This window comes from Haemaphysalis longicornis, unplaced genomic scaffold (assembly GCF_048455015.1).
Source record: "Haemaphysalis longicornis isolate Haplotype H1 unplaced genomic scaffold, Haemaphysalis longicornis Haplotype H1 scaffold_11, whole genome shotgun sequence".
Classification (NCBI taxonomy): domain Eukaryota; kingdom Metazoa; phylum Arthropoda; class Arachnida; order Ixodida; family Ixodidae; genus Haemaphysalis; species Haemaphysalis longicornis.
In genome coordinates, this window is record NW_027526214.1 from 129,889,239 (window position 1) to 129,916,966 (window position 27,728).

Sequence of the window (27,728 nt, forward strand, 5' to 3'; positions counted from 1 at the left end):
AACAAGTGAGGGTAGGTCGCATGCACAAAACGATTCCGCCAATGCAACCATCTTCTGCAAGGGTGCTTTTTTGCGTCACTAGTCGGCTGCCTCTAATTATTGGCGTGAGCAAGGCGCACGCACAACCGGTGTCACCGCTCGGGACGATACAAACGTGTGGAATACAGTACAGCCGCCCTGCTTCAGCCGCACTCCATCGCCGCTTTGCACGCAAAAAAACAACAAGAAACAAACGCTTCGCCGCCTATCATCGGCTCCACTCAGCTCAGCCGTGTTACAAAGCACACTTTATTTAACTCAGCACACTTTACAAAATATCTTCCCGTCTGATAGAAGAATTCCTCTAAACCTCAATACAAAATTAACAGGGAGTACAATTTGTTTATGCGGTTAATAATTTATACTCTAATTAATATTATTCCCAAGGTTTTGTATTTTAAAAAAGTACTTCGAGTCAGCTCAAGATAACGGCTGCGTCAAGCCAAGTTCGAAAACCACGCATACCCCAGGCATGGCTGCCTCCTGGGGAGTTGAATCCGCCATTCGGCGGCTCGCGTATACACTAGCGCCAGTGTCCCCTGTAGCGTACATTAGTATGAAATTCTATGGCACCATAGCGGCGAGGATCCTGGCTAGCGAAGCGATCAGAAAGAAAGGCGCAGCTGCTTGCACACCCGCGACTGAAGGTCACTTGCGACGCGATGACTGACCTTGAGGAAGTGAGCCTGATAGAAATTTCGCTATAAAACGTGCGCGGGGGGCAGGGGAAACGTTTGCACGGCTCGCGACGACGGTCTGCCCTTTCCCTGCCCGCCCAGGTGCGCCACATCAACGCTGCCATCTACGACAACCGGGTGAGCCCGACGGCGTGCAACCGGCGCTTCGCGGCCGGAGACTCGGAGTCGCCGTCGCGAGGCACGCTGGCCGTCCACTTCGGCGACTTCGGCGTCGACCAGCAGGCGGTGGCGTGCAACTACACCTTCGACGCCCGCGCCTGGCCACACGGCCGCGTGCAGCTGACGCTCGCCTCGGTCTTTGAGACGCGCACCGACCACTGCGACCTGTGCCCGCGCGACGGACGCGTAGAGATCGTCGCCGAGACCCGCTACGAGAAGACCACTTGCCTCTGCAACGTGGGAAGGCAAGCAAACGACGCGCTTAAATCACCCCGACCCCCTCCTGTCGGTTCATCGGCGGCGCGGTACTCATACCGAGTCGGTTCAGAGTGGGAGCGACAGTTTACTTATTTCGGATGTATACTTCCATGGAACCCTGTGTAATACGTCTCAGAAACTGATGTTGTGTGAAAGGTTCAGGAGATGAATGTAGTACTCTGGTACTACCAGTTGAGAATGTAAACAGACCATGCACAGTATCATATCGTTGAAGCGATGAATCCGGATATAAACGCGCGCGCGCTTTTTGAAAGTATATTGTGCTTACTGCGTGACATCGTCTGCTTTTTCTCATTAATTTATAAGCAAAGTCCTAAACATCATGTAAATGACTCCTGTCACGTTCAAAACACTAGTAAAAAGTAACTCTTAGCGCCGCAGAGGCAATTTTGTTGTCGTTCTTAAATTGGACCCGAGTGTAGTTAACTGTTGGATAAAACCAGCGCGAACTCAGACGAAGACGAAGGAAGTGTAACACAAGGACAGCCGCTGTCCAGCGGCTGTCCAGCTGCTGTCCTTGTGTTACACTTCCTGCGTCTTCGTCTGAGTTCGCGCTGGTTTTATCCAAGAATGTCTTTCCAAGTAGCCCAGCTTGCAACCCTCCGGTAGTTAACTTGCGGGCGGAGGAATGTTTTCGACAAATTCCAAGCAAAAAGTGTGGCAGTTCTGTTGTGTAGACGGTCATCTGCAAATGATTAACAAGATTTCATGATTATACGCCATGTACTCCTGATCATGAAAGGAAGGAATAGAATGAAGCATTTTCCTTCTTTTACTGTGCAGTCTCAAAAAAGTCTCGGGAAGCTTGCACTCAAGCGCACGACTTGAATGGTGAAGCTGTTGGAGGCGTAGATTGACGGATACGTAGGTACTTGCAGTAGCACGGCCTGCCTTTCGGTGCACGGCCACTTCCGCGGCCGGGCGATGCCGAGAACTGCGAAGACGCTGCGCGCGAGGTCTTTCGTGCTGTACGGAGCGCATGCGCACACGATGGGAGCGCTGCGGGTTCTCCTGCAATACTGAGCGCATGCGCACGCTCCTCTCGAGTGTTGCGGCGGCCGCTTTTCATCGTGGAGTGGGCAATGCGACAGCGGCGCGACGCGTACGTGATAGCGTTCCTTGCGGGGAGTTTTGGGCGCGCACGAACCACGAACTCATGGCTGGCCAGTAACAAGAGCACCGCTGTTAAAATGCCACTAGATTCCCAACGGCTGCGCCGCGTTCTATGGCGCGTTGAAGAGCGCGTGCTTTAGCACCGAAACGTAAAGAAAGCAGCTCTGAACTTATTGCGCCGCAGAGGGCGGTCGTAAGAAACAGTGGGCGCGATGCTGGGCTTGCCCAAGCGTCTTGCGCCTTCCCCCGTGCAGGTACCGGACCCACCGGCTGGTCTCCACGGGCCCCGTGCTGCAGCTGTCGCTGCACCTGCGTCCCACGCCCGAGTGGAAGCGCATCAGCGCCACCGCGCTCAAGGACCGGCTGCTCGAGGTCTCCTTCACCTTCTACTCGGACACCCGCTGCGGCGCCGAGAGGCTGGAGCTCGACCTGCAGGTACGCTCACGTACTCTTCCGCATTCTCCTATGGAATCTCCTGGGGCTTTCGCTAGAATCTCCCCATAGAATCTTCTTACAGAAGAATCTGCCGCTCTGTACAAGCTGTATAGGTTTGCCCAACATGCCTTTAACCATTCATGCCTCCGCGCGCCGCTCCCATCTTGTCATCTTGTGGTACGCTTTGTGTAGTGAGCTCTGTATTTCTATCATGTTTTGTGCTTCTGCACTCGCGTTAGTGCTGTACGCGCTGATGGTGAGAATGCGTTTTAAAGCGAAACTTTCTATGCCTCGCTGATGGCGTCCATGTCGGAGCAAAACGCACTGCAGGCCAGTCAACTTCCGACAATGCGTTTGCCGAAACGTACACACAAAACACAAGTTAGCCTGAATGGGAGTTTCTTGGCTGGGATACGTCTTTTAAACTCCTCACGACAGGCGGCCTGCTCCCACGTGTGGTAGTATGATGGTGGAAAAACTGCCAGTTTACACCGGGGGCCACAAGCCGTCGTAAATAAGCGCATTTACCACGGTTGTACCTCTTCACAAAAGGCAGTATCTGGCTGTGATTACTGCGTTTGTCCTAATGGGAGTATTAAAAACTCCCACGCCACCTCCATTTCCTTCTCCTCCTCCTTCACCCCTTCCTCCTCTACGCGTCCTTACAAAATGGCTGCCAGTTGGTGTCGTGTGTCGTGTGAGCTCCAGCGTCCCCGAACATTTATTGCCAGTGTGAACTTGCGGCCGGACGAACGGATGTGAAGTGCTTCTCAACAACCGAAGCTCGTTGCGAACATTGTGGAACCAGCCTGGACTGACGTGCGACGGACTGCAACGTCGCCTCCGAGTCACCGACCTTCGAGCCGACGGAATACGCCAGCGAGCCGACGCGAGGCCTAAATTCAGTGATCGCTGAGAGTGGCTCGTTAAAAACAACGCGGTTGTGCCTCTGTGAGGTGGTTGAAGGTAAGATCTTCACGTTTTTTATTGTACGCAACATTTTGGGAGACTTGTTGCCCCTTCTAGCGTCAAATAAACTCAACGTGTTTCCCGCGCCACTGCACGGGCGATTCTCCGCCACTCGAGGTGAGCGTTGTGCTTGAAAGACGGCACCATGCCCGGAACGTCATTGGGGAGGCCGAACGGTGTGAACGCAATGCGTATTTGCGCGGGTCTCGAGCAGAACACTCACTCATTCACACTTGCAAGCAGAATGAAAACTGTCCGAACTCTGGACGGCTGTTAGGTGTTTTTGTTAGGCTGTGTCTGTGGCTTACTGGCAAGCGAGGGTGAAGTTGGCCGGTCAAACGTCGCAGGGCGGCCGCTTTTCCTGAGAAGTAGGTGTGGTGCCAGCCGCGCCTGCTACGAGGAGGGTGACTGCCGCGTGCCGCCGGCGATTAATTGCATTCACTGGAAAGGGAGAAGGTCGGGGCCCCGTGGGAGCTCTCCGTACGCTAGGCGCGTGTAACTATAACCAGCAAACGCCATTCGAGGGAGCATTCTGTAGAGTCGACAGACGACTGCTTATTTTATTTATTTTTTTTTTTTGCAGGGGGGCACGCGCAGGTGTCACACCGACCGAAATTTTTTCTTAACTTTTGGTGAGGGGAGAGAGGGGCAGTGCGGGGGGTAAAACCTGAAGCTCGTTCCCAGAACACTACACGCAAGGAAAAGAGGGAAAGGAAGCATTTTGAGAAGTTGGTCGCCACAAGGGTCGCGCACCTTTTTGAACAGCAGAACACTTCGTTTTGACGAACTAGTGAGCGCGCAGGTGTCTCGGACAGAAGTGCAATTTTGCGTAGCTTTAAACAAACATTCAGACATTCGGAAAGTTGGACACAAGAGTGACAAGTGCAGCGTCTTTACAGTGCCGTTTCTTTTTTTTTTTTTTTCAGGTCAGATGCCCAATATGCCTCTGTATTTGTTCCCGCAGATTTAAAGCGTTTTGCTATCCCTCTGATGAATGTGCTGCTGTGGCTTCCAGGGGAATTCGCGAGGAGGTGCGGCAACGTCAGCGTTTGGGAGGCTGGTGCAAGCAAACAGCGCATCGACGACATGCTGACCTCATTGTTTGCAAATGGCTTAAATTTGTTTCGTTGAGGAGTGTTGTAGTAGATAAAGCTCTTTCCAAGATACCTTGTGTTCTCGATGTAGGTGTTTTGTTGATTCTGTGTTTTTATTGTCTTATTAACGTGTTCGCACGTACATCGTATTCATGTAATTTTTATGCAATAAATTGACTGTGCAGAAAACAAACTTTTCACGTTTCGCCATTCAACGTTTGAAGCGGAAAAAGACTAGAAATTACGTGATCCCCAACGAAAAATAAAAATGCGGCCTGTGCCCTTATTAAGAACTCCCAAATGCAGTAATACATTCCACTGCAGCGCATATATATGAAGCGCACAAAAACACACAAAAAAACCTCGAATGCAGGTCAACACTTCTCCCAATGCGCCCCCTGAAAACTCCCAGTTGGAGGAAACAATACACTCCCAATGGTACCCCAGGAAACTCCCATTGTAGTGGCAGTAAAATGAAACTCCCATATGCTACTGAAAAAACTGCCGAAATAATGGGAGTAATGCGATACTCCCATTGGAAGGAGTTTTGAAAACTCCGAATTGGTACTGAGTTATGACACTCCCATTCCGGCTTATTTACTCCCATTTACTCCCATTCCGGCTTATTTGTGTTCTGTGTGTAGGCACGTATCGTGGCCACGTTAAAGCGCCTCAAGCAAAAAAGGAGCTTCCCGTGGTCGGAGCCGAACCCGGGACCAGCGGTTATGATGCCGGCATCCATCCGATCACGCCATTACGACACGGTAGAAGCAGATTCGCGTTCTAACCACCTCTTGCTTAAGAAAGAGGCTTTGATTCTTCATATATTGTCACGTGGCGGCAGGACAAAGACGAGACAAACGATGCGATGGGCTGAAGGGATCTATTCACATTATGTACATTGCGGCCAAAGCAGAGCTCGCGCAAGGTGCGTGCCAGGCACTTCGTCGTCGTCACCGTCGCTGGTTCAAGGAGCTGTGAGGCATTGCCCGCCTTAGTCCCGCAATTTCTTCTTTGTCTGTTACTCACTCGATGTCAGTGGGAGAAGCCTTCGTCCCGCAGTGCACCTGAGTAGGCTGACGACGACGAAGACGACGACGGCCTTTGCGGCCACCGATCAGCGGGGCCGATGCGCCAGTCGAGCTTCTCAAATGCAGCTCATCTAGCCTGCCCATGCACGGTCAAATAAACGGTCAAATAAGCGGAAAGAAATTAAAGGGATCATTGGGCATATTAAGGTTATGTAAACAAATCTTAAACGCACCGGGAAGACGAAATACAAGCTCGGGTCCTTAACAAGATAGGTCAGTCCCGATAACATTGATACGATTTTATCGCGAAGTGTAAACCAACAACTGACATATTAAGGGAAACAGATGCAGCAGTGGTGAGCCCCAGCAGCTTTCCAGCGATTTTGCTATGGCGTCACCGTATCTTGCATCTGCGATTGGCGGCCGCCTGCCTGAGAAGCCGCTCAGAAACGTGACCTGGTGATTGTAGTTCGACCTCTGGTTCCGTTTGATCGCACCACTTGAGCACAAACGTGAAAGTAAAACACGGATAACATTGTTTTAGTGCTGGTATATTTAAATTCAACTCACTGTGGCGCGATATTTCAAAGTTGTTAATGGTTCTTGCGTTTTTCTCGTAAAAGACGTTTTTCGTGGCTGGAAGGGAGCTGAGTGAGTTACCCAAATGTAGTTCTGTCAAACTGAACGAACTTGTATTTCGTCTTCATGGGCTCTTTACGGATCAAACTCCCCACAGTTGTTTAGTTTTGTCGAACCCAGAAATTCTGCTCACGCGCTTCCGCGGAGAGCAGCGCCACTGTCGGCCCGTCGCGGCGCGACGCCCCGTAACTGAAGGGAGCGAAAGATGAAAAATCAATAACTCCTCACCCAAACAAGTGAGCTCATTGCTCTCCCGGTTATATGCAGAACAGCTTTCACTCTTCATTCCTGTGTATTTTCATTCATGTACCTCGAACGATGCGTGTTACCTGGGCATATAACTTTTTTCAATGGCGTCTATGGGCATTCTCTGAAAAAATGGACCACTTGGCTCTCTTAAATCGAGCATTGTGTCGCTGCAAGATCAAATATCCAAGTGCTATCAGGGATTTGAGTAATACGGTAGTTTAACTTCAAGACGCCACAAACTTCATCATGATTGGTTCACAGAAAAATGTTACTGGGCACTTTTTGTCCGGAGTCTGATGCCAGGTTAAAGAACGGGGACGTGTGGTGCCCTCTCTCGCAGTGGCCGGCATCCTCTACAGCCCCATTAAATTGAAAGGTGATTTGTAACAAGCAGCATGGCTTGCTATTGAGTATGAATGTAAACTGAGTCTAGCGGTACTCCTTTACAGAAGTGATGCTTCCCATACGCACTGTTTTTCTGAGGGTCAATGCACTTGCAGCGTGGTTTACCAGATAATTGCATTGCTTCATGCCAGAGGGTAAGCTGCAACACACACGTAATTTCAAGCTACATCCACATACAGATGTCGTATTTTGTTGTACAAAAAACTAGGGCATATTGTTTAAGTTGGAAACCAAGCCACCATGACTTAGGCAAAAAAAAATTACATAAAATTAATGTCTCTCCCCTAAACTCAAACGTGCCTTGTTTTAGCGATATATTATATGTATAGTTAAGTATGTGCAGCCATTATAACACAACGCTGGGCGGTTCTTCATGGTGTTCTTTTTTTTAATTTACGGACGTTTGTTGAAGTAAAGCCGAAAACGCCATGGCCACGTGGTGATTATAAAATATAATCAAATTTGCCAGTTTACCGCGGGACTTCGCAGTACGCGACAAGAAGCTGCTATTTTTGGTGTTTATTGAACCCTCGCCCACCCCGCGAAAATGAGCGAATCTACAGCAGAAGCCACCAAAAATCAACCATCGAAAATCTGCGTCAAAAATGAAATCAATTGGCTTCATAAGAAGCGGTATCGGCTGAAGCGTGTACGAAACAAAAACGATATGCTGAAATTCTAAAGGTAAACTTTAGAATATAAAAACGAGTAAGAGATATAAAACAAAAAGAAAGTGCTTAAAATATTATGAACGCAAGCTTTGGCAAATGCCACTAATAGAATAAATTCAATCATGGCAGTAATTAGTTACCCATAGCATACGATCTGTGAAAATTAAAATATGCTAGTAGTTTGAAACAGGTAAGCGCCAAAATTTGTTCACAGAAAAGTTCGTGCGCAAAAATGTCCCTGCACCGAAATTTGCCACGCGAAACATGCCGCACCGAGAGGTCCTGATTTATTGGCCCGTGTTTTTATTGTGAGCCTATTTTGCTAAACCAGTCCCACTTTTGTAAACAGGAAACATTTCAAATGGGTGCTTCGTGTTTTGGTCAGATTAAGGAAGCTTCTTGAGTTACGGAGAAAGAGGCTGCCGCATTATGTTGATGCATAGACCCCCGATGTTTACTCTAACCAGAGTTTAACGCACCGAAGTCGATAGGTGCGTGTGTGTGTGTGAGGGTGGGTGGGGGGGGTGGGGGGATTCTGGAGTTATACAGGTTATTCACACGGCGGGGTGGCTAACATGTGGAAAAATCGCCTACCCAGGAGTGTTTAGGCTGTGCACCGCTTTAAATGGTTACCTCGACTCCCACGCGCTCAATAGCGCGACGTTTGAAGCCTCAGACCCACTGGGCTGGTAGTATGTTGCATGGCCTTCAAAAAAAAAAAAATCGGCACTCACAAGCCTATCACGCCTATGGTCAGCGCGCCGACGTTCACTTTATTATCGGGCTAAGGTGCTCGGGATTGATTTTTGTCAATAGAAGGGTATCTATATTTTTTTCAGTTGAATTAGTTCTTCCGAATCAGAGTATATTCGTGTTCCAATTCGAAATCCACACACGTAAGCCATCGTTACTAAAACTTAGGATTGAAAGGGCGAACCATAAAATTACAATCCCCCTCGCCCCCCTCGCAACTTCAACATCAACCGAAATGACGAATGCCGGATATTTCTAATGCTTCATGATAAGCACAACCACGATGTGTAAAAGAATTTATTTATGGGGTCATCACCTACCGCTTATTATTTTTTTGATATATATCAAAACAGATACGGTAAACACCGATTGTTTTTTTTATTCTTCTTACTTTTATTATATTTGGCGTCAATTTGTTGCTCCAGGTGGCAGCTCATAAAGATAAACTTCCGATAGAGCAGTACTTTGGAATGATATTTGCACAATATACACATACAGATACTGCTACTGCTGCTGTTTCTACCATCGGAGGGCAAAAACATAATTCCAACATTTTTCTTGCAACGCCTTTTCAGACAAAACTTTTGTGCATAATAAATGCGAGTGGAGATTTCTTTCGTTTTTAAGTCATCCTTCTCGTTTTGAATCCAAATGACCACACTGAAATGTAAACATGATTCAGTCGGTGGATGGGCTAGCCTTGAACCTTCCAGTGGTGGCCAAGATTGGGACGGCTTGCTGAGGTCGGCCACCTATTTTTTCCTTACGGTGGGGATCCTTTATGTACAGTCATTTCCTTTTTTATGCAAAACACGGGCGGGGACTCGCTAAAGGGAAGCGACATGTGGGATCATGGGATCCGGACATTATAGGACATTCCGGTGCGCACATTTCGGTGCACGGGATGTCCCAGACATTCTTTTACCATTTTAGCTTTAGTATTATAATTTCGTCAGATGATATGTTTTTTTTTCTTCAAAAGTAGTGTTTGCGCCGCCGTGGGCGGAAACGAACGGGGAAACTGAGGCAGAGCATCATCGCGTAAAACCCTATTTTGGTAGAGATGTTAAAAAATAACGTTGGTAATTGACTTCCGTTGGACCTTTCTTTATTTTAAAATTCATGTGAACAACCCTAATGCTTTAGTATTACCGAAGCGCTTTGATTTGCCTTCACCCAACCCTGCAAGACACTGCTGCTTTTAGTCCATTCCTATCTCTTTGCCCCCCCCCCCCCCTCAAGCCAAACCGCTGCGAAAAATAGAAGAAAGGAAACGCGCTAGCTTCAGCGCGTGTGCAATCCCTTTTCATTATTTTCTCTATACTCGGTGACAACTTAAAGGAGCCATGAAGAGAAAATGCAAGTTGGTTTTATTCGAAAGATTTCGTGTTTTATAGTGCCCCCAGCGCTTGTCCGGATACAAACGGTGCTTTATTCACTGAGAAATGAAACAATTTAGGTTAAAATTTTGATTTTCCCGCTCAATCATGCGTTTTCGTGGCCCCAAGTGACATCACGGGAACCGACCGCTCTGCAGCCTAGAATACCTTCATTCACGCATCCGCCGTACAGGGTAGAGACACGTAACGCTGGCGCCGCCATGTTCGGTTGCTCGCTCGCCGCCGAAGCAAGTCATTGTGTCAAAACCGCGGTAAAATTATCGCCGCAACGCGGTTTACTGAAGAAGTTTGAATCATATTGTCTGTTTCGCGTTGCTAGGTCTCGTGGGAAACGAAAAGAATAACGCGTTCAGCCCGTTGGCCCAATTGCGGCGGCACGGGACCGTTCAAAGGTTGTCTCCACCCTGTAGCGGTGTTGGTTTGTTCCCACGTTTCTTTACGTTCCGTAACCTAGATGGCGCCACCATACCCTGGCAAGAGTTTGGTTTGTTTTTGCCCGCATTTAAACCTGGCTTGTTTTTGTTCTGGGAGAAAATATTCGTTCCCTGAAACAGTGCTCGCTGGACAAATGGGGTCACGTAAGACACCGTTGCTTGCGTCAATCGGTCAGTGTCGTCTGAGACAACCCCAAGCCCCATAGTGCTGTGCAGCTAAACCAAAGCATGCTGTGCGCAGTACGAACAGCAGAACGCATCAGTACTTCTATGTTTACATGTGCTTTCGTAACTTCCACTGTTTGTCCCATCATTCCTATTGCTTTGTAAAGAATGCGCCCTAAATTTAAGCGCAAATCGCTCGTTCGTCTAGTTTGTAAGCTCTACCTAATTTGCGTCTGCTTCTGCCAGCCTCCGCCAATCGCAGAGCTTAGCCCATGTGACATCACAGGTTCTGTTGCGGGAAATGAGCTGGTGGGTCGCATGACCATTCCCGTTTTTCCTAATTATGTAGCTTATTTGAGCGAAGTTTACGTTAAAAGTGGTGTCAGTATGATTCTAACGAGACAATCTTTTGAATGAACCAAACTTGTGTTTTCTCTTCATGGCTCCTTTAAGAACGGCACCGGAAGGGGTGTAGCACGTTTCCCCATGTCGCATTTCTCCCAAAATCCCACTGTCTTTCTTCCAACATGCTGCGGCTCCCCCTGCCGCGAAAGCCCTCTCCTAGAGCTGGAGAGGGGAGTGACCCTTTTAGGGGGAACGAGCTGGGGAGCTTCGCCTGGCATTGTACGAGATCGGTCCACTTGGGGGGCAAAGGCGGTCGTGCCAAAACGCCCTTGTGTACGAGATATCGGCGCACGTTAAAGATTTCCAGGTGGTCAAAATTAATCCGGAGACCTCCACTACGGCGCGCCTCATCGCTTGCGTTGCGTCGGCGCGTTAAACCCTACAATAAATTTATAATAACGTGGGACTTGCATGTTGACGACGCGGCCTAAATACCGGCTAGTTGCTAAGTCCTGGGGTTCTGCAGCAGTGCGCGGAACAGCAGCGAGAACGCGGTCGTGCGACCCTTTCGAGCTCGTTGTCGAAACGCTTCTATTGCGAATAATTTTTTTGCTCATCCGCACGACGCCCGAGAGCGTGGTTACTTTACCGCCTTAGAAAATAAAAGGTTGTGTTAAAGGCACACGCTCGCCCTTTTGGGCTGAAGAGCCTACGCGTACATAAAATGTTGCTTGAGCAGTGTAAATCGCCCAAGGTGTGAGGTGGTAATGCCCGCCGTGTAGAGAATATAGTAAAATGTGTTCAACTGTGGTTCTTTAACGTGTCCAGAGACGTCAGTGACGCTTTCGTATTTCGCCTGTATCAGAAATGCTACCTCCATAGCTAGGCACATAACCCGCGCTGTTTTGCTGTGTAGCGTGACGGCTGCGCCGTTGTATGCGCGAGGGCCCGGAACGGAGCTAAACCAAGACAATACATATGCGACATTTTAATGGCTAAGGCACTGCAGTGCTGCCTACTCGACGCGAAAATGGCCAGTGAAAATTTCCCAGGCGTTTCTCTATCAAGCTCGGCTTTCACGACGATGCCGACGGTGCTGAGCGGTTGTCTATCTCACGGAAACACAGGCGTGCACGCCCAGATATAAAATACTGACGCAACTCTAAACGGGGATTGGCGGATGTCAGTTTGGAATAGTTGCAGTCGGCGTGGTAAGGCGACTTCGTGGACCACAAAATTCTCCGCCGATATTAGTATGGTCAGGGCAAATTATACATCTTTATAAACGTATGATGTTAAACCAAAATGTGCAGCGGGATGGCCCGCGAGGGCCCGCGATGGCTGTATAAACTTAAACGCACCGCTGCCAGGGCATACGGCGTGTAGTGTGCATGTGTAAATGCTTCTTTGAAAACACATGGAAGATACCGGCATCAGTAGTTTCAATTATTTCTAATAAATTTGGAACTTTGGCTGAGTGGTTCTTTCGCACATTTTGACAAAAACACTGCATGAATACAAGGGCAACTAAAGGAAAATACAAGAGCTTATGTTTCTGTTTCCTTTCTTTGTGCTTATCTAAGCACGGTTTTTTTTATGTCAAAATTTGCGGAAGCCTCCATTATTTCGTCCACGGACGTTGTGACCTCCAGACGTTTGATATTGTGAGATTTTACTGATCAGGGAGCTCAATCGAACAACATAAGTGTAGCACTGACTGCGGCATCAGCGAAAGAATGCAACTGGTGCCCTTGTTCTGTACGATTTGAATAATCCAATTTGGTTTTAATTTGAAGCCTTGCATTGCGGTGTCTATTATTTCCCACAGTGGCGTATCCAGAAATTATTCTCGGGGATCGCTATACGCCACAGGTAAAGAAATAAAAAGAAATAGATCCTGCGGCGAAACAATTTTCGTTTTTACGCTTTACGTTTTTACGTCTGTGTTATTTGTTTTGTCGACGTAATATCTGCACAAAAATACGAATACGCATAAGAGCCATACTTCTGAACAAACCAACATTCTTGTTATCCTTGTTTTTACATTTTAATATAACGATTCGCTGTGTTAATAGCATTGCTCTGTCTAGGCCCCTGATTACCCACGTTTACATTCAGAATAAGGATAAAAAAAATATTTTTGTTTCACGAAAGCCAAAATAGCCGTTATGTGTAACACACATTTTTAACTACAAGTCGCCTTTCTTGTTGGAGAAAACACAATGCATTACAAGTGCCGTTCGCAAAGATTTGCCATCGAAAAGCACATGGGCCGCGATATCCGCGCACTGCGTCGCCTTGCTGTACCGCGTGAGTTCCACAACGCTCACTGCGGCTGGTGCCGCAGTGATATCGGTGACGAACACAACGTGGAAGCTGAATCATAATGTCTACTCCTCACTCTGGCAGCAGAAAACACCGAAACCCAGTGTGAATGACACGTAAAGTCAAAAACTGCGCGCATCCACCGCAGCTACGCCCGCTACTGCGCAAGCGATAGCCGGCCCCTCATTCGCCGCGCCCCCGCGCCGCTGCGGTCTGCGCATGTACTAAGGGCGAACACGATCTGGCCGCGTTCTCCGCCGCGGCGGCCGGCAAGTGTCAACACCTAAATATTCTTACACCGTGCGGTGAACATAACAAGCATGGTTGCTTTTAAAATACGCATTTACTCCCCGTTATCAGTTTTACGCCAGTAGGCGCCATACCGGTAGCGTTTGCATCGCGGAGCGCACCACCACCACCGCTGCTGCTCGCAACAGCCGGGGCCGGCATCTTGCGCTCTGGCAGCGAATTAGGACGTAAAATCCGCCCGCAGGTGGTGAAAACAAAACAGAGCGCGCGCGCGCACGCACGCACGCACGCACACGCACACGCACAAGCACACACACACACACAATCACTGCAATCGATAACTAAACGCCAAACCACTAAGGTTCACTGGGTAATGCATGAGCAATAAACAGACGCACGGAAAGAACGGAGCCCTTTTCAAATCCATTTTAGCGCGACAGCGCAGCCTACATAAAACTTTTCATAAGGTTTTCCGCATTTTAGGGGCAGCCTAATGTTGGTAAAGCTGCTTTCTTTGGATGGTGAGAGTGTGCGCTTCATTTAGAGAAAACAACACAAAAATACATTACACAATCGTAAACACCGGATTATTGTCTTAGCCGATTTACATGCCACAAAAAAAGCTAATATAAATTAACGCCCTGTCGTAAATTAAAAAAAAAACACGTGCAAAAGAATTCATCAAATGACTCCTTAAAGGCGAAACCACATGAAACGTTTTGGTCGCGTCTTGCGGCCGTCTGCGGCGCCTGGCGCCGACGCGGAACGGGCGTTGGAGAGGGCGAGCAACCACAAGAGACGCGCGAAGACCGCTTCTCCGATCCAAGTTGCCAGACTTACTTTGGTAAAGGCAGCATCGTTCTGTTTAAGTCATTCCTAATAAACTGAAGAATAATCAAAACTTCAACAAACACAACACGTTAAATTGATGTTCTATTAAATAAAGTGCTAAAAAGCCGCCAAATAAAGAGCCGCCATGTTACGTGCGGAGGGGGACCGGAAATTGAGGATAGCAACATCCGGCGCAGACGCTGAAAACGGACCGAAAATCTGGGATGCGCAGACACCGGCGCTCCGAGCGCGCTGCTGTGTATTTGGTGGCGCGCGCTGAACGCGCGTCGCCGCGGACGGTCTCCAAACGCGACCAAAACGTCGCATGTGGTTGCGCCTTAACAGGTGTTCTCTGAACAAGGTAATAAACAAAAATACACAAATGTTCAATTTCTAGCAACAACTGGCGAGAATGAAACGCGGCATCAATGTAAAGATGCAATCGCTGCACTAGGTCATGATCCATGACACACGTTATTCGGAAATGAATATGTAACGGCTGTTTCAAACAAGCAAGCACCGATAATTTGGTCGCGAAAAAGTTTCCGCACCAAAATGTCCGCGCACCGAAATGTGCGTGCCAAAATGTTCTTACACCGATATATCCGTTCACCGATTTGTCTGCGCACCAAAATGTCCGCACCGAAACGTCCTGCACCCAAATGTCTTGCACCAAAATGTCCTATACCCGTGGGATCATTACTGGTCTGCGGTGGAGATTAGTGAGTACATTAATGGTAGAGCAAAAAAAAAAAAAAAGCAGAGAAGCGCCGATTGAGGGCAATCGCAACTGTAGTTACCTTCAGGGCACAATATGTCCGCACCAAAATGCCCGCGCACCGAAATTTCCGCACCGAAACGTCCTGCACCGAAATGTCTTGCACCGAAATGTCCTGTACCCGTGAGATCATTACTGGTCTGCGGTGGAGATTAGTAAAAAGTGGTTACATTAACGGTAGAACAAAAAAAAAATGCAGAGAAGCACCGATTGAGGGCAATCGCAACTGTAGTTACTTTCAGGGCACAATATAAAGCGAAATATGAGCGGTCAAGGCTTTTCGATATTGTTCAATCGGTGCAAGACGGTACAAGGCTAACGCGACCTTTTTGTCTTGGATCGCAAAGTAGAAAGGGAGGCTCTCACTGGCAAAAAGAAGCAGGACGGGGGGGAGTTGGCGGGTAAGAAAAGAGCACTCGTGAATTAATCTTTCGCTATACGCCCATAATAGATTGGTCACACAGGAACCGAAGCGCTACTATTGAGCTGGCACGCTTTCTGGAGTGAGGGCATGGTGAGGCAGCTGCAGGAAGCAGCGAGGCGAGGCGAATCCCCGCGTGCCACATGCCCCGATGCTAGTTTCCCCGAGCCATTCTCCCGAGGGGATATTATGGCTCATCATTTTCTTTTCAGGGACTATAATTTTATTAATTTGATTAAACTAAGGCTGGACGATCTTTTCAAAAAGATGATTGGGTCTGCCGCTTTCCCAAAGTAGTACTGGAGCGTTATTCCTTCTTCCCTTAGCTGCGACAATTTAGGTGTGTTCAAAGTACCATGGCGGTAAACGCCAACCCCCTCCCACTCCCCGCTCGGGTCGAGGACATTTCGGTGCACGGACATTTCGGTGTACGGACGTTTGGGTGCGCCGACGTTTCGGCGCGCAATCTTTCTGGCAAACGAATTATCTGTGGCTTACTTCTTTTAAACAGCTATTCTATATTTCCGCGTAACTTGGGTTATGGAGCACAACAATCAACTGCAGTGCTTGCACATTTACATTGGATGCCATTTTTAATTTTTGCCAGTTATTTGTATAAATTGAGCATTTATATACTTCTGTTTATGACTTGTTCAGGAAGCACCCTTTGCAAAATACTATCAGGCATAGCGGACAAGCAGAAGGCCAGTGGAGCAACACTGCGCGCTGCCATGATGAAGGAAACAGAGCGATTGTGCCGGCTGCTCGACTCAGCGCGCTCACGCATCGCCTAAGCTCGAACTTCACGTACTCGCAGTACTGGGGCACTGGATGATATGGCGTCTGCGTCGCGGGGATGGGTCTTTCCGGATGGGACACCAACCTCTCTGGTATACCGCGTTTGAGCGACGAGCGCATCCGTTCCGTTTGCAGAGGGAACGCAGCAGAGTCGGCATGACTCCTGCAGAACTCGTAACCGCATGTGGTGATAAAATCAAAACAGCAAGCAAAAGCTCAGAAACCTATCCGATCAGACTGAACGCCGAGGTGACTACGAGTGGCTCTAAGAGAGCGCCGCGCAACCACGCTATGATGGAGCTGCGTTTCCTTTATCATGGCCGACGCTTGCGAATGACCTCAGTGGTGTCATCATGAAAGCTCGCGTATGTACTATGTTGCCAACTTTTCTGAAAACGTTCGATTATGCAGCCAACTAATTATGTCCTTTTGTAGACCTTATTTACGACAAGACTGTATAATTTTAAATTGCACTTGGTTTGCCGCATGCACATCAGCTAACGAAATCAGCCGGTGTTGACGATGCGTTGTGCAAGTAATTTCCTCTAAATAAAATGCACACTCCCCGAATGGCAAGAAAGCAACCGTGGCCCCTGAAAATGCAGAAAATCTGATGAAGTGTTTCATGAGAGCAGCGTTGTGACGCTAACACAAACTTGCAAATACTGATGTCGGTAGCTGTTTCTTACGGAGAAGTCTAGAATATCGTTGGGACAGAACACTTGGCCTTTTTGAAGATAGCTGCAGCTTCTATCTGCATTAAATCCTGCTAAAGCGTATATAAATTTTGCGTTGAAATACCAGTCACTCCTGTGTTCAGGCAAAAGCGTCATGTCCCTTGCTTTTAAAGGGACCCTGCAACACTTGCCATTGACCACTAGTAATGTATTTTGGGATAAAGTCTATTGTACCAGAAATCTCCTCCCGCAAGAATTATGAAAATCCTTTCACAATTAACGAAACTACGCGCGATGAGAAATCGCGCATAATCGTTCCCTCTCAACTCGACCGCGGCCAACGCGACGAAAGCTGCGCGCTCTCTCCCGGAGAGGGGGGCGGCTCGCGGCGTTCGCTTCGGCGGCCTTCGATGTATCACATGCCGGGTAGTTTTCTCCTTTTCTCCGCAACGCAGAGGGGCCTATTTCCGGTCTGGTGCCACAAAAAAGCAGGCATAGGTGCCTGCTCGCAAGTGCGCGCTCGGGCTGGTAGGGCGTTATTGAAGCAATAAACGTTTGTAGTCGAGTGGTCCCGTTGAAAGGGAAGTATTGAGCTCATCACTCAAGCTCCGCGCGCACTCAAAACACAAAAGAAACGGCAAAACTGTGCCTACAGGTTCAGGCATAGAAGAGGTTCGTACACAGCGATGACGACGACGGAAATGGGAGAATCTAGCAGCGAAGTTGGCCAGTGACAGCCGATCGGGCAGCCATGGCCTATGTGACGTCCCTTAGGCCATGGATAATGAGGACAACTGAAGAGAGAGCGGTTGGTTTTTCCGCGTCTTTCACATCGACTTGCGCGCTCACCGCTTCACGTGCACGTGTAATATTTGGCTCAGGTATTCCTGGCAGTGTAATCGAAACGTCGCGCAGGTTTACTTGCACTGCTCAAAGAGTGTTGCAGGGTCCCTTTAAGCTCAAGGACAGAAAACGCGAAGGAAAGAGTCTGAAGTTTTCCTAGGCATGTCAATTTTTTTTTGCTTTTTTGTGCGCCGCGGTTTGAGGGGCTTTAGAATACCTGTAAAAGTGCGTATGTACACGTGCTTGTGGTGTCGCAAATTAGTACGATAGTCATTCAACGAAACCAATGGCTAATTAGGTTAGCCAAATGTAAGGCCCGCGCAACATACAATGAAGGTAAACATTTGGCTGCGATCTGTCTGGTTGGGAGGTTACAGATGAAAGGCTATTATTACACTGCAAACAATGGTACAATAAATGGAGAACCCGACGTTTCACAACCACCTTTCCTTCTCAGGGGTAACTGGGGCCAGGCTGCTGCGGCGTCTGATAGCATATCAACGCGTTAGGTATTTCACAAAGCCCCTCTATGCAGAGCGCAGCCCGTGCGTGTACATAAAGGTAGCGATTGAGGTATTGTGAAGTTCGCCGAATGTTCGACCACTCAATAAAAGCCTCTCCCACCAGTTGTGGTTCTTTCTCGACGATGGCCGTCCCGCCGAAGTCGATTCTATGGCCTGATGCCTGGCAGGGCTATAGCTATACATGCACCATGAGCCGACCCAATCCCTTTTGTACGCAACAAAAACCCACCTAAGAAGCTCCCGAGGACACAATGACCAGTCTCGTTGGCCGCAGTGTCGCCCACCTCGAGGAACAACCTAGCTCGCTGCAGCCTTCCGCGCGGCGCTGTCATACGGACCGCACCCCTCTCCAGGACTCGCTTATTCTTCGCCCCGGTGGGGCCACCTGAAATTAACTCTTCAAGCCCTGTATATTAACACTTCAGATATTGCTGGACGCAAACGTCTCATCGCCTTCTTCCATTATAACAAGAAGAAAATTCAAATCGGCTGGTGTTGCGAGAGCTACCACAGTCGTCTATCAGCTTTCGGCGCCCGCTTAACACATTAGAAAGGCACAAATTGGAAAGGCTGGTTCCCCAGACCCCTACCCCCGCCAATCTTAGCAATGCCACTGTAAGTGCGATCGCTGATTATTATTAAGTAGAACCTACACTGAATGCAATGACGACGGGGGTCAAGAGAAAATTACGAACGATGAATGCACACGGGCTTTTATTAAAAGCCAGCTTGGTTTCTTTCTTTTTCATTTTTTCGTGATGGCTGAAGGGATGGTGGAGGAAATGAGAGCGCTCCAGTAACACTGAGAATAAAGGATTGGGGCTGTTCATTTCGCTGCTATGTTGGTTATTTAGGCCCAAAAGGGCAGGGTGCGTTCATCATACCTGACTACAAATATGCCATGACAATATGTATGACGTTAAAAATTAAATTGATAGCTACATGACACGAACTCAGAGGACGAAAACATTCACCACCAGGCAAGCTAGCTACTTCGGTCAAGTTTTTTGTTTCTTTAGTTTTATTCTCCTATCTTTACGCCTACTTTCATATGCCGCACAGAAAAATTAAAAACAAAAAACAAAAGAAGACCAGCTTGGGCTTACATTGTGAGTACGGCGCATAAAGAGCGGGTATTTCGGTGCGGGGCAACCGGCACGAGTCAAATGAGACGGGGCAAAAGAGACGGGGAAACTGTGTCCGGGACTTATGAGTACAGGGCTCTCGAAATCGGGGCAAAAGCCGTGGGGCTTCCGGCGCCGGGCAAATGAGACGGGGCTTTTGAAAACGTAGGTTTTCGTGCACCACCCGATGCGTTGGCCCAAAGCGCACGGGAAATTCCTTTTCAGACGACCCACGCACAGAACGCCTCACTCTTCAGACACGTCACTTTTGGTTCGCATACATGAAAAATACGTGGAACACTAGTCAAATAAGCTTAGCCTAAAAAGTGTATTTGTCATGAGGAGGCTCGCTGTGGTTCTTGGGGAAGCCGCGGTTCCGAGAGAAACAGGGTGTGGGTTGTAAAGGCTCCATTCTGTGAAGCGGAGGTGACGCCATAGCTCGTAATTTCCTGACTTCTTCCTGCGTATCCTACCTGAATCACTCCGTATCGCGGATTGCATTTGCCCTTGTAACTATACAGTACACGTGTTCGGGCCCATTCATATTCAGAACCTCACTACAATACGTTTCGGAGTTGATATACAGTAAGCAGTCATGTTAGCGCAATGACCTTGTTATTTCGATTGATTGTAGGGTTTAACGCACCGACACAACGCAGGCGATGAGGCGCGCCGTAGTGGAGGGCTCCGGATTAATTTTGACCACCTGGGGATCTTTAACGTGCGCCGAAATCTCGTACACACGGGCGTTTTTGCTTTTCGCCTCCATCAGAAAAGTGGCCGCCGCGGCCGGAAATCAAACCCGCGACCTCGTGCTCCGCAGCGCAACGCCTTAGACCTTGTTATTTTGATATCGCTGCTAAGGCTTTCCGCTGTGGTAAATGGCACGTCAGCCTCAGCCATTCTTATTTCGACAAAAACACGAAACACAAGGAAGAAAAACGTCGCTTTTATGCGACTATTTTTAAACAAGTAATTTCGGGAATACCATGAGCTCAGGGGGAGTATCCACAATATAATTTAATGAAGCGATTTTATGTTGGGCCAACTACTTTGAGACATCATGCCATGGACATTGTTAAACAGGAAACGCAGTTAAATTTAATATTCACCGGAAACGATTTCTGCTGATGTAATTACATGCGTCTCTGCAATTTGAATTTTCTCAAAAGCCAGGCAAGAATTCACAACTTCGTAAAAAAGCAACGGTGGCTGCTGCTCGAAAATTTTTTACTCGAAAATGTCGTTGCGCAGTTGTAGCTGTCTGAAATAAGTAATTATTATCGAATGCTTTCTTCTGGTGATTTAAAATGTTTGATAAACAGGAAAATAGCGTTGTAGATAGACGTAACCAGTATATTTACTAGTCGTCGTGAATCACTTCGTCGTGAATGACTTCCAAGCTTCACAAAATCCCAACAAAATCACAACGCTTTCAGAGTAGAGACAGCGCAATGAACGGGACGGAGCGAATACGAGACAAGCACAAAACGCTTGTGTTCGTCTCGTCTTCGCTTCGTCCCGTGAACAATTAACTTGAGGAGCAGGAGTTGACCGCGCCGTCGCAGTTGATAGTCAAACCGGTCGAACGCTGCGACCGCCCCGAGAAGAACGAGGGAGAACAGCCTTGTAGGGAGGACTCCATTCAACTACGGCACGTGGTGGCCGCTTTGGGAACTAGAGGCGCTTGGGCAGGAATCCTGGATTCGATTGTGTCAATGAATTGTTACGATAAAATAAGTCAACTATTACTCATGCACTCTTACCGAAATTCCTTTTTTTTACCAAACCATACGTGAATGGAACCTGTTGCCTGCAGATGTTGTGCAGTGCCCGGATGTTTAACCATTTCTGCGTGAGCTCCAAAACCCACCATAGTGTATTTGATTTGTGCTTGAATGATACTACTGCGTGTGTTTCCTTTACTTGTAATTTTTTCTTTTTTTTCTCGTTGACCGAAAACTGACTCGAAACCAAACCCAGCACAGAAAACGCCCCGTCATCACAGTACGCATTACTTCGCGGTTTCGGTCTGCGGCGGTTTTCGGTTTTCTCGTACACTAGAATCAAAGAGAGTAATGCACACGTTTAACAGCGCAAAGGCGCGACTACAACAAACGACACAAACGAACACAGACCGAACAACAGACAAATAGAGAACTGCGCAGGGTGAATACAACAAAGGACACTTTCCGGAATTGGTGCCTTGCGCAGTTAAAATTTCTCGTACACTCCACACCCTGCAACTGCATCTTCCCTTGCACTTGCGGTGTGCTTGCTGTTGTGGTCAGGTAGGATTAAATCAAAAAGCATTGGTTTAGTGCCTTATGCGACATCTCGTGGAAAACTCTGCATCCGACGACAGTGCACAAACGACCACACCATGCCGTTGCGTTGGAAAAAAAAAACGTAGAGGTCATCAACGACCCCGAGATGGGTTGCTCTACGAAAACGACGCTTCCGGAAAAGCGCGCCTTCTTTAAGAATAACCTTTCAACTATTAACACGTTTGCCGATGCGATTGCCAATATTATAGTTACTATTGGGTCAATATTAATGTCACCATTAATGTAAATATCACTGCGACTGCCAATTCCGCCATACTGACAACCTACGGACGGTTCTTCGTTAAAGGATCTTTACTGATGCGAGAATTGTACAATAGGAGAAAGCCGCCCCTTGGGGAACTCCCGCACGTTGAGGATGGCACGTTAGGAATTTGCAGGCCTCAGCACGATTTGGGATTGCGGACCTCAGGTCCTGCGCCATTTCATAAATATTTTGAAGAGCCCCTTCTGGTCCAAAAATATCTTCCATTACTCTCGAACGAGGCCTATAATGGTGTGAAAGAACAACCCGCAATCTCACGAGGCGCTGAATGAGCCGCGAAATCTACACGATAGCTATTCAAGCCTGCCTACTCGATGATGCATAGCCGGCAAACAAAACGTGGTGTTAGCCGTAATTGAGGGGTCGTCTATTTTACCTCAATTACCTTGTATACTCAATTGCCTTGGAAGCTTGGGGTTCACTTCGCTTACCAATAAAGAAAAATTGCCTTCACTAACCGAGCAACCAACCGATCGAAATGCTCAACATTCGGCGAGCCTAGGTACTTGGAATCACGTGAGTGCACTTGCTTTGCACGGAGAAGTCGGTAGGTCTGGCAAAGCTAAATATTTAAAACAATAAACCTGAGTATATGAGCAAGGCTGAAACGTGTTTTTAGAGCGCTCAGTGATTCTCTCACTGCCAAATTTTCAACAAGGTGTCCGTTTGACGAGTTGTTAATCCTGCGCCTAATATTGACATGGTTGTAGGGGATGAGATGGCCGTTATTACACATGAAACGGAGCGGTACGATCATCACATAACGAGTAGCGCACGGCCGGGTAACAGCTTTGCTTCCCAACCACCTTCGCAGCGTGGATTGGAGCCAATTTTTTAGCAGCCCCTCTTGTTGGCGGGGTGCAATTTTTAAGTGGAACTGATCACTTATTTAAGCGGTCGACACGTTAGGCCTCTAGTTCAAGCCCGATAAAAAGTCAATTCTGCTACTTCTGTCTGTCCGTTCATCAGTTAGGTAGTTATGGTAGGTTATCTTTTTCTTTATCACCTTATGGCTATAAACTGGCCTAATTGTGCATTGGATATACGGAACGTTGCTGCGCCCTCTGAGGGGATCAGGCGTTTCTCAACTGGTAGATTACTTTTGGTGTGCGTTGTCCCGTAAAATGGGATACCGTACTTTTCACCGCGGTTTCAGTTTCATCCCTTGACATCTTCTATATCATTTGGTATTTTTTCATCGTGAAGTCGCGTGGTAATAATTATAACCCCGCAATTTGATTATTAAAAAAAATCACAGCATATCCACGGGGTGAATGATGATGAGTGGGCGAAGCTCCTGAGGGGAAATCATCGGTAAAACGATGACTCTTCAGTGAAAGTTCGCCCACTACATCTGTGTCCGAACGTAACGTCTAGAAAGTCTCGCTTAAACCGCGCGTCGGCACCTTGGGGCTGAGCTCGCCTGATGCGTTTTGCAGACGCCTCACGAGCTCTCACTGCATCGGGGTCTGCCTGCCGATACGCGCGCTTTCTCGCCGCTTCCCGTTCTGTGACGTTTTGGAGATCCTCTTCGCGCCGCAGCCGTGCCGCTTCGCGTACGGCAGGGTCCTCGCGCCGTTGCCGTGACGCTTGGGCCTCTCGTTCTCGAACGCTGGGATCTTGGCGGCGTCGTCGCGCAGCCAGACGACAGGCTTCGGCCTCCCGCTCTCGTACGGCAGGATCTTGGCGGCGGCGTCGCGCAGCTTCACGGAGCGCTTCTGCCTCGCGGGCTCGCACATCTGCAGCCTTATCCATCGGGCGACTCCGAGCGCGCGCCAACAGCGAACGAATTTTATTACAACGCTCCCCGCCATCTAGTAAACAATTTAAGAACTAAACTAGAGGTAGCCACGCCATCTAGTAAACAATCCAAGCGCATCTTTTCATCATATACAAGTACCGCCATCTAGTAAACAATCCAAGAACTAAACTAGAGGTAGCCACGCCATCTAGTAAACAATCCAAGAACTAAACTAGAGGTGGCTACATACATACGTCGAGGATGGACAGACCCACGCCCTAAGGAGCTTCACCCCTAAAATACTGAACTGTTAACTAGTGTTCTCCAGCAGCCAATCTTCGAGCTGGCTGATTCATTGTTGACCCGCAGGCCTCGTGTCTTTGTGTGCTTTGTTGGCGCTCATGGCATTGTCGATTTACGCCAGTTGGAGTCTGTCTCCACAGCAGCCTGGCCTGATCAATACTGCACTTCTATTTCACCCTCTGTTCTCAATTATACTTTGCCATTTCTCATCGGCTTTTCTCATAGATGCATTGAAATTTTACAGCGAAGTTGTATATGTTTGGTTGCCACGTTACTCCTGCGTGGAGAAATCGGCGTTGAATGTAAATTTTTCGCGCTGAAGAGCTAGTGTTTTGTGTTTCCCCCTTTTAGAGTTTCCGGAGCAACATTTTGACCGGAGTCTTTTACGTTTAGCTACATGCACATAACTGGTCGCCCGTTAATGCACGCACGGGGGAGATGTAGGGAGCACGGCGTGCACGCGCCGCCAGGGTTACGCGGTCACCGATCACGTGACCTTGGTTTTGGTGGGGTTTGATTTCAGCGTACGTCTCATGGCCCGATGCGGCTTCTCTGCTGTCCTCCGTGGTCGAGCGGTTTCGGGTGGTGTTACGGCACGACCTCACTGACGCGGCGGGGAAACGGGCAGTTCTACGTTTCTCAGCTATAATAAAAGTGTAGCCCTTCCAAGTTTTATTCGCATAATTAGCTAAAAGTATTCTCAATGCCGAACTACATACAAGCGTGTTTTGTCTATTCAACTCCTTGGACTGCGCCCACATTTCATGGCAATCCCTCTGCACAGAAAGGAAGGACACGGAATTTTTGACAGTGGATCTGCTGCAGTCGGAGCCTTGTATTCCGTCTGCGGTAGGCTAGGAGCAAGTTGCCAGGCCCACCTTTATATCAAGGGAGCAGTTGTCTTGCAAGAGCGCGCTCCTCTCCCTCTCTCTACGGGAATACGAGGTGAGGCAGCCCCCACCGCTGAGGGTTCGCTGCCAAATCCTTAGTGCGAACCGCAGAAGTTGCGTGCTGACGGCGCTGCCATTATCTGGCGAGTGCCCGTTCACGTTTGAGCCAATACAAGTGAACCACAACTCTGCGGTTTCAGCAGCTTCCACACTGGGCGGAGCTTTGTTTAAGTTACTCATTCCCTTTTTTCAACCAGCGTTCGCTGAATCAATCGGCTGGTTCACTCGCCCAGGGCTCGCTGCGGTTCCCGGCCGTGCACCCCCCGTACCGGCTGAGCCACGAGTCCGGCTTCTCCGAGGAGGTGCTGGGCGGAGGCGGGCCGCTGTACTGCCGCTGGCAGGCGCCCGTGCTGTCCAACCACGACGTGTCCTTCCGCCTCGAGGGCTTCCACGCGCCCACCAGCAACTGCACCGCCAACTACCTGCTCGTGGACGACGTCGTGCTCTGCCCCAATCCTCCGGTCACGCACTCCGTGCTCCTGCACCGGGAGAACATCCTCAACGCGCAGGTGAGCGACGGTGCTTCTCAGGCCAAGCGGGGGCTCGCGCCGGTCCGTCCACAAGGGCCGTTGTTAAACCAACTGTGCCAGTAAGCACTCTGTCTAGGAGAATTGTGCGATAATTTGCCCTGTGAACCCGACACGGCAGGCATCGTCTGATAGCCGCAAAATGATTGGAATGCGGTGCAAAGTTTTCTGGCAAATCTCCAAAACCCGGAGAACACCCTCGACGGGCAGGTAAGCGATGCTTCTCTAGCTAAATGAGTTGTCTGAAGCCCCTCTGAACACTGCACACAAGGCGTCACAGTCCGAAGGATTTCGCGCTAGTGAGCCCTTTGAAAATTCTGCGGGAGACATTGAACAAAGGTTTGATCGTAGCGAAATGTTTGACATGCAGCGCCAAGGGTTCTTGCAAATGCATGCGGAAAAGCCGCCAATTCTTAGTTATTTGCGCCTCTCCACCCATCGCCATCGGCCGCATCACGGAATGTAGATTATACGGGGTTTTCAGGGGGAGGTAAAAAGAGGGCGCTTGCTAGCCCCTTCACAACAACGTACGCCCGGCTTCTGATCCTGGCGTTGTAATCCCGTGAGCGTTGTGAGCGTCGTGCTCTGATCCCGGGTCCGCGAGGAAAACATAGTATTACGTGGCAGCAAAACAAATGAAATGAAGCCTAGGAGGGGGTGAAGCGATCAATAATTCAAACTCGCGATAATTCAAACTCGGGCGATTCAACGTTTCGGTTAATTCAGGCTAATTTCAAAATGTTAGTTGGTCCGCTTTGTTTTCGATGTATTTTAAAACGACATAATTAAAATTGCTCCGCTGTGCAAATTCAAATGATTCGTACTTTTGGCTTGTCCTTGCGGGAAATACCTGCTGGATTTGCCACTTCTAGGTGCATTTCTATTTTTATATCACTAACAGTCGCAAATAAAGGCGGTCACCTGCATATGCGTGTCACAGAGAAACTGCGCGCGCCAACAAGCGCTTGTGGATTCACAAAGAAAGAAACGACAAAGGAAACATCGTTCATCCATTCGTGACTGCTTTGCAAGTTTGAATGGCACGTCAGTATTGTGTGTGAATGTTGTATTATTAATATGTGTGGATGTTTCATTACGGCACAAGTTGGTAGGTTGCTCCGAGTGATATTTATGAGAACCTGGGATAATTCAAACAAAGTCCTAGTCTTCCCTTTATGGCCACCCGGTCGAGGTGGACGCAAACAAACGCCGCCGCGTCACGGCTCACGCGCTTCTGCCTGTCGGATCTGCCGCAGATTGCGCGCCTCTCTGCCTGGCCTGTCTCTTGCCTGTCTCTCTGTCCCCGTCGATCGACGACTTTAAGAGAGGATTCGCCAGTCTGAAAAGGGAGAGAGGTGCACACAGAGAGGGAGAGGTACACGAGGATAGGCGCAGATTTGCAACTAACGCTTATTCCATAAATAAACACAGACATAAACACAGTTTGTTTATTCCATAAACAAACACAGACATAAACACAGACGGGCATATCATTGCGCCCACGCGGCAAAAAAAAAAAAAAAAATCATTGCGCCTGCCCTTGTGTACCTCTCTCTGTGTGGCGTCTTCCGTAGTGCAGTTGGCACCTTTTGAGAATGTGCGCCAACTTGCCCTACAACAAGTTCTTAACTTGCAGTCCTTGTGCGGTATATTTCAACGAGAATAGTTGTCTCGGGCGGACACTCGAAACGGTAACGACGCGAGCCGTTTTCTAATGTACCGACATTTTATCACGTCGCTTTTTCATTAGCTGCTTTCCTCGATCTTGTTTTCTTTTTCTTTCCGTTGGTCTTGTTTCAAGACGCTGCCCGCTATGTCAACCACTTGGAAAGGCAAACTAGTGTTGCGAAATAATATTCCGGTCTAGTTTCATGCCCTTGCCAGCTGTATTAACCTCTTCAACAACGGCCCAGTGGCACAGGAAGATTTTGTTACAAGTAACATGAAAAATAAACGTTACAAGGCGATATTATGGCAAGTTGGTTTTTCAGACGTCCTGTTACCCTACGCGAATGAAAAAAAGTTAACTTCTGCTCGAGTTTCCACCTGAGCAAAATGTAATGGCGGAAGACGACAGTGCCCCTTTAGATCATACGGACCAGCTCTTACATGCCTTTGTCGCACCTACCTGAAAATTTCCACGAACATC

The 27,728-nt window shown here is 48.5% G+C and overlaps 1 protein-coding gene across 1 annotated transcript in view; it reads left to right on the top strand.

Moving 5' to 3' along the window:
- Positions 1–27,728, top strand: part of LOC144161011 (uncharacterized) — a 431,944-nt gene that overhangs the window by 314,980 nt on the left and 89,236 nt on the right. Inside the window, exons 7-9 of the mRNA XM_077692081.1 lie at positions 819–1,141; positions 2,543–2,723; positions 25,286–25,561. Coding sequence (XP_077548207.1) covers positions 819–1,141; positions 2,543–2,723; positions 25,286–25,561 — 780 coding nt within the window. The remainder of the gene's footprint in view (positions 1–818; positions 1,142–2,542; positions 2,724–25,285; positions 25,562–27,728) is intronic.